Source organism: Chenopodium quinoa, unplaced genomic scaffold, assembly GCF_001683475.1.
Source record: "Chenopodium quinoa cultivar QQ74 unplaced genomic scaffold, ASM168347v1, whole genome shotgun sequence".
NCBI lineage: Eukaryota > Viridiplantae > Streptophyta > Magnoliopsida > Caryophyllales > Amaranthaceae > Chenopodium > Chenopodium quinoa.
The window spans coordinates 823545-833724 of NW_018742455.1; the positions used below are offsets into that span (position 1 = coordinate 823545).

Genomic DNA, 10180 nt, shown 5'->3' on the forward strand with positions numbered 1-10180 from the left:
CACCACTGCGGCCAAGACCACGTCGCGGACTGTGTCTAAGCAGTCCAAAGGAGAACAACCCCGGTTGAGTGATAGAAAGGCCTCCAAGTCCATGGATTCGGCCGCCATGCCGGTTCATGACAAGTCCGAGAAATCGGACGATACGGGTCCCCATCTTCCTAACCCTCCGAGCTTCTCTGACGGTCAGTCCAAGTACCTTTGAATCCTTTATTTCACTCTTTATAAGTCCGATTGAACCTGAGCTAAACTTTTATTATTGCGCCCTTGCACAGACATTGTAGAGGAGCTGCATATGAAGCTGCCCGGCCAATCCCATACGGGCGCGGACAAGAAGGCCATGAGGGAGGCCATGGCCAGGGCGGTCCCCGCTGAGCAGCGAGACAAGCTGCGGGGGATCCATGAGGGCTTCCTTGGCCCAATGATCAACTGCCGCGCTGAGGTAATTTCTCTTTCAACTATCATACTTAGTCAATTTTTCATTCTTATTTTGCTAACACGTTTTCCCTGTACGCAGCTCTTCCTACGGTTGAATGCCTTCCTTGAATGGAACAAGGAGAATAAAAGGCTGAAGCATGCCTGGGACCAGATTCAGAAGATCCAGGATGCCATTACTGGGGAAACGGTCGTCCAGCGCCAATACTTTGAAACCCAAATCAACGCGCTGTCCGACAAGGCGGCGCGGCAGGCTGAAGATTTGGTGAAGCTGGGCCAGGCCCTGGAGCAAGAGTCTGTGGCCAGGGATGCCATGAGACAAGAGAGGGATCAAGCCCTCCTGGACGGCCAGCACTGGAAGGAAGGATTCGAGACCTCCGAAAAGCTTAGAAGTGAACTGGCATTAGCCCAAAAACACTTGAAGGAGGCCTTGGACGAGGCAGACGTTCTCAGGGCCGAGGTGGAGAGTTTAAAGAAGTCCGTTGAGGACTTGACTCTACAGGTGCAAACTCCTCGGGCTCCTAGTGCGGATGAGGTCGTCCTCATTGAAAAGAATGCTGAGGATAGGCTGAAGAGCCACTTCTTTGAGGCTTTTGAGCTCATGGTGGACGAGGGCGAGGCGACCTTTTAACAAGAACGCTTCACCAAACGCCTCAACTTTGTCTACCTCAGAGATGAGGCTAAGAAGGCCGGGCAGTCTTCTCCTGAGCTGGACGTCACACCAACTACCTCCGAAGAGGAGGAAAACGAAGAAGTGATGGCCGACAAAGACGGTGAAGTGGAAAGCAGGGAGGCGCCTACTAAGGACGCGTCCCTTGCCGTCGTTCAAGAGCCCGGCCTAGGCCAAATTCCAGCTTCTACCCCAGCCGCCCCTTCATTTCAGCTGATTCTGCCTTGTTTAGTTAATTTCTACTTTCTTTATCTGCCGCCTTTTCAAGCGGTTTTATGTAAGATACTTTGCCGCCCTTTGAACGGTCTTTTTATTAATCCAAGTTTTCTATTATGCTTCATACTTTGCAAATTTTACACTTAACATGTTTTTGCTTTTTCGTACGCGTACTTTTTACACGTTTTTGTATCCTCGTACAATTGGGGGGTATGCCCCTTTATTCGGCGTTCGCCTAGTCCATATTTTAAGTGGTTTGATTGACTTGGTAGAATTTATACTTTGGGGGGTATGACTACTAGCAAGTCAATCAAATCATAGTAATGATTGCCCTTGGACTAGGTGGTACGCCGAATCAACACATTATTTGGCTTTATGCGAGTTTGTCCGTTGAAATTATTGTTCGGACGCGCTAAACAAATTTCAAGTATGATCTCAACTTAAAATTTCTAAGTTTTAGGCTGGGCTGGAATGCCTAGGTATGCCCTTGCCCCATTAGAGGGGTTTCATAGGGTACCTTACCTTTTCCGCCCGCCTCAGTGAGGGACGGACGTATACATGCGACTTAAGGTCAAGTCGCTTTTTTTTTTTTTTTTCGACCGGGTTGCTGTGTTGCAAGCAACCTAATCACAAATTTTACGCGGCATTTCTGTGTAGACTATGACCATGCTAATAAGCATAAATAGAATGGAAAATAATATAACAATGTTTGAATTTTCATTATTTGTCAAAATTACATTGATGTGGCCGTACGACTTACATTGCTCGGTTATCAGACCTAGCTGTATATACAGCTTTTGGCTAAGTACTTAAACTTAAACATAATATTTCTTCAAATTGTGAGTGTTCCATGTACGCGGAATAGGTCGACCGTTCATGGCTTCAAGACGGTAAGTCCCATCTCGGACTTCTTCCCTGATTCGATACGGCACTTCCCAGTTTGGGGTCAACTTTCCATCTTCATTTGCTCGTCCCACAACCTTCATCTTCCTTAGGACTAGATCTCCCAGTTTTAGCGCCCGCTTTGACACTCGGCGATTGTATGCCCTTGTCATCCTTAGGCGATAGATTTCGTGTCTTAGCGTCGCATTGCCCCTAGCCTCAGGAAGGAAGTCTAGGGCGGTCTTCATGGCTTCCCAATTAGCCGTTTCATCATATAGCATCACCCTAAGGGTCGGCTCATACATCTCAATTGGAAGGACAGCCTCTGCGCCATAGACCAAAATTAATGGAGTTTCTCCTGTGGAGCTCTTGGTCGTGGTTCGTATGGACCATAATACATTAACCAACTCATCAGCCCATAAGCCGCCTGCCCTTTCAAGCTTGCGCTTGATTCCATTGGAGATCAACTTGTTGTATGCCTCTACTTGGCCATTGGCTTGTGGTCGGCCGACTGAAGCAAAGCAATGAGCTATGCCTTGGTCCTCCAACCATCCTTTGAGTTGAGGCTTTTCAAACTGAAGTCCATTGCCGAACACCATAGACTGAGGGACGCCAAAACGTGTGATGATACTCTTCCATATGAAGGCTAAAACATCCGTCCACTTGATGCCCCGTACAGCCTCGGCCTCCACCCACTTTGTGAAGTAGTCTACTGCTACAAACACATAAAGCCTTTGACCAGATGCTGGCGTGACAGTCCTAAAATATCCATCCCCCATTTGGCAAAGGGGAGCGGACTACTGATGGCCAACAGACTATTCGCGGGGCGGTGAATCAAGGTTGCAAATCTCTGGCATTTGTCACATTTTTTCGCCATTTTCATGGCGTCCGATTTTAAGCTCGGCCAGTAGTAGGCCAGATGGGCAGCCTTTTCAGCTAAGGCTCGTCCTTCAATATGAGAGCCGCACTGCCCCTGGTGAAGATCGTCCAGGACATTATGCCCTTTCTCAGGAGTAATACATTTCAGGTACGGCTTCATAAACGCCTTTTTAAACAACTTCCCCTGCTTCATTTCGAACCAGGCCGCTCTCTTTTTCATCAGCCAGCTCTCTTTAGGATCGGCCGGGAGTAATCCATCCTTTAGATAAGAAATGATCCCATCCATCCAGGTGGAGCTTCTATCAATGGTATATACCGGCTCGGCATCAATACTCCTTCTTTCCTTTACCTCCCAAAATACTGACCTGGGGGTATCACATGATGCTGAGGATGCTAGTTTAGAGAGGGCGCCCGCCTGATGATTAGACGAACGAGGAACTTGTTGTAGAGTAAAATGATCTAGGCCCTTAGCCTCCTCCTTGACAATTTTCAAGTATTTCATCATAGCCGGCTCCCTTGCCTCGAAGTCTCCATTCACCTGGCCGACTACAAGTAGGGAGTCCGAGCTTACATCAATTTTTGTTGCTCCTGCCGCCTTACACATTCTAAGTCCGGCCAGGAGGGCTTCATACTCTGCCTCATTATTGGAGGCTTGAAACTGAAATCTTAGAGCGTACTCAAACTTATCTCCCTTAGGAGACTGACATATGACACCTGCACCACACCCGGTAGCTGTTACACTACCATCCACGAACACCTTCCAGACCTGGTCTCCGGCCGGCTGGAGATCCGGCCGAGTCATTTCAGCTAAAAAATCAGCAAAGTCTTGTCCCTTGATTGCTTTTCTTGGCTCGAATGCAATGTCAAAGCCTCTCATTTCTAAGGCCCACTTGAGCATACGACCATTTGCCTCTAGAGTTGTAAATGGCTTCTTCAGAGGTTGGTCCGTGTAGACCATAATTGAATGTGCCAAAAAGTATGGCTGCAACTTTTTCGATGCCATGTACAATGCCAAGCCAAATTTCTCAATAGGGGGATACTTCAGCTCAGCGTTGTGAAGTACATGACTGACAAAGTAGATAGGGATCTGGTGGCCATCCCGTTTAGCAAGCAAGACGACACTTAGAGAGTGTTCAGAGATGGCGAGATAAATAAATAGCTTCTCACTCTTGAGTGGACTGACGAGCCGAGGCAATGTATCAAGGTGATTTTTTAGCTGTACGAATGCTTCCTTGGCCTCCTCTGTCCATTCAAACATGGCTTTCTTCTTGATGGTTTGAAAGAAATAACGGCACTTATCCCATGATCTTGACAGAAATCTACCAAGTGCTGCTAAACAGCCGGTCAATCTTTGTACTTCCGTAATCGTCCTTGACTTCATGTCCAGGACGGCTTGAATCTTTTCAGGGTTGGCCTCAATTCCACGCTGATCAATTAAAAATCCGAGAAATTTACCGGACTCAACACCAAAGACACATTTATTTGGATTTAACATCATCTTATGCCGCCTGAGTTCGGTAAAAGTTTCTCGCAGATCCTTCAGATGGTCGTTCGGCTCTTTTGACTTGACAAACATTTCATCAATGTACGCCTCCATATTCCGACCGAGCTGATCTCTGAAGACTGTATTAACAAGTCGTTGAAAGGTAGCTGGGGTATTCTTAAGGCCGAATGGCATAACTTTGTAACAGTACAACCCCTTCTCAGTTACGAACGCTGTTTTCTCTTGATCTTCTTCCCATAATGGAATCTGATGGAATCCGGAGTATGCGTCCATAAAACTCATCAGGGCATGCCCGGCCGTTGAATCAACCAGGTGGTCGATTTTGGGCAAGGGAAAGCTATCCTTAGGGCATGCCTTGTTCAGGTCGGTGTAATCCACACACATTCTCCAAGTTCCATTCGGCTTCCTCACAAGAACCACATTGGCTACCCAGCCTGGGTAATAACATTGCCGAATGAAACCGGCGTCCAGCAACTTTTTTACTTCAGCTGCGGCCGCCTGATTCCTCTCTTCTCCATGATTCCTTTTCTTCTGGCGGACAGGCTTAATGGCTGGATTTACAGCCAGCTTGTGCACGGCCAGGTCAGGGCTTATTCCTGGCATCTCACTAACATCAAATTCAAATACATCCTTGAACTCTCTCAGCAGTTGAATTAACTCATCCCCAAGCACACTCAAAGCTATAGTGCCCACACTAACCGTCCGACCTGGTTGATAGGGGTCAAGCACTATATCTTGGTGACTGCCGGCCGGCTGGGGTCGTAACTCTTCTGGTCAACCAACAGTCATTAGCTGCTATTCTTGCTCTATCTTGGCCGCCTTACACTTCTGGCCGACCTGGTGTGCTGGGAGTGAGGTTTCTTCTTCTTTTTGCTTGGACGCCTTTGGTCCGCGCGCTGTAGGCTTAACAGCCAACTGATTACATTCCTTTGTCATCTTCTGACTCCCTTGGATTGTCCCTATTTTTCCGTCTGTCCTCTCGAACTTTAGCAGCATTAGGTGAGGTACAATGACTAATTTGGCTACATTCAGTGTAGGACGACCGAGTATGACATTATATCCAGTCAGCTCTTTCACAACCAGGAAGCGGACAACCATATCTCTTCCTTCCCTTTTTGCCCAAAGCGGACGGGTAAATCTATCCGCCCCACCGGGTGGATAACATTCCCCCCAAATTCGACCAACAGGTGAGTGATGTCCTGAAGAGCATATTCTGGGAAGCTTAGATTCTTCAAGGCGGCCAGGCTGATGATATCAGCCGCGCTACCCATATCAATCAATATTCGTCCGACCTTCAAATTGGTTATCTTCATAATGAATACCAAGGGATCATTGTGCAGAGCTTTGACCTCCCCCCGGTCGGCCTCACTGATGATTACTTCGGGAAAGGGTTCGGCCTTCACTGAATCCGCTTACATCACCTTTCCCAAGTTCCGGGCGTTTTGCTTAATCGCCTTCATAGTTGGGCCGCCTGAGGCAAATCCCCCTGATATCACGGCGACAAAGCCTGAGTCAGTGATATTCCCATCATCTTCCTTGTCTTTATTCTTATCATTTTTCTGTCTTTGCTCGGACGTGTTGTTTGTCCGTGTGTAAGTGAATTTGGACTTCATCACATAAGAATTCAGCATGCCCTTCTCGGCTAGCTTGTCCAACAGTCTCTTCAAATTGATACAATCGTTCGTGTCATATCCCACGTCCTTGTGGTAATGACAGTACTTGTTCTTGTTCCTGTATTGGGTCGGGCCTCTCAGCGGCTTTGGCTTTTCAAACTCAAATTTATCCTTGATTTCCATCAAGATAGAATAGCAGTCCTTGTTGAATTCATACTGAGGCTCGTACGTCTTGACCTTCTTGGACTTCTGTGGCTGGGCATCAGCCACCCAGACTTCTTTTCTCTTTTTTCCTTCTTTCTTTTGGCCGGCCGAGTCTTGATGAGAAAGTTTCTTCTCAGCCCCCTTGGCCGGCGCTTCTGATTTTGTGAGCGAACAAAAGTCCGCCGCTTCAATATAGGCTTCAGCTTCCTGCAAAACACCTGCGTATGTCCGAATCTTTTTCCTTACCAGGTCAAATTTAAAACCATTGTGCCTTAATCCCCGGAGAAATTCAGAGTAAGCCATTTCATCCGGCAGATTATGAATTTGGGCTTTTTCTTGGTTAAATCGCTGGACGTACGAGCGTAGGCCCTTGTTCTTCCCTTGGACGATTGTCGCCAAATTAAGGCTAGTCTTTCAAGGCGGTATGTTGTATGAAAAATTTCCCACAAATAGCAAACTAAGGGTAGTAAAACAATTGATACATCCGGCCGGCAAGCTGTTGAACCAATCCTGCGCCACACCTTTCAAAGTGGCCGGAAAGAATTTTTTACCAAGTAGTATCATCTACACTTTGCAAGTACATCAGGTTTCTGTACGAGGTGATGTGTTCTTCTGGGTTTCCCGTACCATCATAGGCTCCAACAAGTACACTCTTCACCTTTGGCGGCTGAGGGGCAGTTAGAACATCTTGTGAAAACGGAGGCGGCTTATCTCCCAGAGTCAGTAGGCGCATCTGCCAATCGATGGGTTGTGGCTGCACGGACGGTCCATCCAGGTAGGGAGCATGTCCGTAAGTCCCATATTGTCCGAAGACTTGGGGATTCGGCTGCATCAAGCCATTGAACCCCTGAGGAGGTTGATATTGAAGTGATTGGGCTGGAATAGGAGTTGGAGTGTGGACAAATGGAATAGGAGTTGGGGTGCGGACCGCCTGGCTTCTGCTGGAGATGGTCGTGTTGGTATGTTGGGAGAGAGAATGATTTGAAAAATCATCCGGCATAGTTGGGGTTGAGGCCGTGTCCGAGTAGGCGGCACGTTCCCGCTGCTTATGCCGAAGGTAATCCCTTGCGTCCTTCCATCGTCTAGACGGCTCAGGCTCCTCTCTTCGAGGCTGCCTACCCCTCCCCCCCAGCCGACTGTGTTTTCGCCAACAAATCAGAAAATTTTGTCCGTGGCACCCTTAGGGACCTTCCAGTCGGCCTATGAAAGGGAGTGTTTCCAGCGTCTGTTGCATGGACTGCTTTGTGTGTGCTTTCTTTAGAGCCCTCTGTTCCTCTCTCCTGGGCGGCTGCCTAGAGGTAGAGGCTCCATTGCTCTCAAACTCCTTCCTGAGTTTGTTAAGCGCGACCTTCAGAGAGGCTGCGGTAACAGGAGGGTCATCAGCTTCTTGAAATATGGCTATCAGCGGATCGCTGGTATGGATTGTAGGGATTATATCCTCTACATGCCCATCCTCGCCTGGATTAGGTGTCTGACCTTCTATCGCCATAACGTACGAGTATCCCCACAGACGGCGCCAAATGTTTCGGGTATTTTTTGGATTTCCTTGGATACTGGTTACGCTCTCCTGGCAACGAGACGGTCCGACCTGCAAAACAACGAATATTCCGGTTGTCGGAATATTCGCCTCCGACGATCAAGTTAGTGATCGGAAACGGAAAAGGCTAGTGAGAGAACGTAGAGAGAAGTTGGAGCTATTAATGCTCTTTTTGTTGTAATGTCTTAATCCCCCCCTCCCATCATAAATGATTGGGGTATTTATAGTGGTGGGACTCGTGCCCCATTCTAGGGTTTGTACCCTAGAATTGCGTGACGTGATTGGCTGCGCAATCAGTGAATGCCACGCGTTACTTTGGGGGCGCCGCTTTGAGGCTTTCAATGATATCTCTCGCGATTTGGGCCCTAACGTTATTAGGCCTCTTTTGCGTGCTGATTTCAGGGGAACACATGCCCTAAACACGTGGCATCTTCCTGTGACGACACGTGTCACCCTCTAACTGGGCCACGTGTTGCTACGAGATTGGCCTAAATCTTTGAGGGCTCTTGAGCTGGACGCGTGGCATCTTCCCATAGTGACACGTGTCACCCTATAACTGGGCCACATGTCACTACGGGACTGGTCCACGTATACGGTGTATTTTTACTCTCAACATATAAGGTGGCAAGGGAGTAGAGATAGATCTTTGAAACATTGAATTAATCAAAGAAAATAATTCAAAAATACTTCAAAATATTAATACTTATGCCACCGTATAAAATTCAAAGCATTTACAAAATTTGCACAATCTTTATTCATTAAAAATTATAATACAATAAAGAGTCCGTCATAGGCGGTAACAACAAACCATCACAAAATATTGGAAAAATCGTAGTCTAATTCCCAAAATACTTTACTAAAGAATTCTCCAAATAGAAAGTCATCTAATATCCTTACAGAAAAATTATCACATAATTTTTCCTTCACAAAACTCAACAAGTTTAAGAATTATAAATTCTACACATGCTAATGAAATACCGAAAATAAAGTAATGAAATCAATTGAGTTATGATAAAGCTTCTCAATACGAGTATTGCATATCATGGATTCAAGAAATTGACATAATACATCTCAACTCCATGCTCAACACATACATGAATCATGATAAAAGTAGTTCTTGAAGTACATATATACATGCACCTCAAAAACATGTTAAACAATATTGCTCAAAACATCCTACTGAATAAAAAGTTAATCCACAATATGTAGAACCAACAAATTAGTGGTAATTGATTATATGCAATATAATGTCATACTCATGAAATATCGACATTATAACTTTTACTTTCTAATAATCATTCAACAAATATTTAGTTGAAAAATTCAACATTCAACGTACTTTGTCAATAGCCACAAAAGCATATATTTGTTAAGATGATTACTAGGAATTAAACAAAATGATAAACATAACAACATGAGACTTTGTTTAGAATGAACCTCCCTTGAATTAAATCAAGGAACATGTGTGAGACCTCTATGAGATGCCCAACCGTCTTCGTTGTTGTAGGGAATAATCTCAAGCGTTAATCCCCTTGCTTGAACCCCACTGTGATCATACACTAAAGTACGGTGGCGTCCAAAAGGGACGAAGATAGAGCAAAAGAGTCTCCAACAAGTTTTAGGAACTTGTAAACCGTTCACGAGGTGAAGGTTACACCCCTTAACGATCCAAGAGATCGTCAACTCCATAAGGTCTTGAACCAAATAGGGTTCGGGGATGAAGGTACAAATCCAACCTAAAAGATATTGAACCTGCCCTAATAATAGGCCTCTACTTTATTCTGATCATACTCATGTGCGCTTTCTGACTAACATGCAATCAATGGGTTTAACCCTAAACCTGTTTATCTATGTTGGTTGAATATAATGCACAAATAAATCTATTATTGGAGATCACTTGAATTATAATCAAATTAACCCTAAACAAGATTATTAATTATCTTATTAAGCGTGATTACAAGTACCAATTCCCTTTAAACATGCATAAAAGGCGTGATCAAGCAATAACAATAAAAAGTCAAGCAACATAATAATAATCATAAAAATTATAATAATAATCATGTTAAAGCATAGCAAGATCCTAGGCATGATACTAACAAGATTAATAACAAACCCTAGCATGTCACTAAGCAATAAAAATCAAATCTTTAACCCTAACATGATACTAACAATCATAAATATTAGGAAGAAAATAAAATGCATCATAACGATCATATTTGATATTAAAATTACCCTAGACATGA

At 45.3% G+C, this 10180-nt stretch overlaps 2 protein-coding genes across 2 annotated transcripts; both read right to left on the reverse strand.

The window, feature by feature from the left end:
- Positions 1-2133: 2133 nt before the first annotated feature.
- Positions 2134-2799, reverse strand: LOC110717387. The gene has a single exon (XM_021896076.1). The coding sequence runs from the start codon at positions 2797-2799 to the stop codon at positions 2134-2136; it is 666 nt and encodes a 221-aa protein (XP_021751768.1).
- Positions 2800-2915: 116 nt separating this feature from the next.
- LOC110717398 lies at positions 2916-6379 on the reverse strand. Its single transcript, XM_021896083.1, has 2 exons — positions 6005-6379; positions 2916-4505 (listed from the first exon to the last, which is right to left on the reverse strand). Exons 1-2 carry the CDS (start codon positions 6377-6379, stop codon positions 2916-2918), a joined length of 1965 nt encoding a protein of 654 aa, XP_021751775.1.
- Between the last annotated feature and the right edge of the window lie 3801 nt (positions 6380-10180).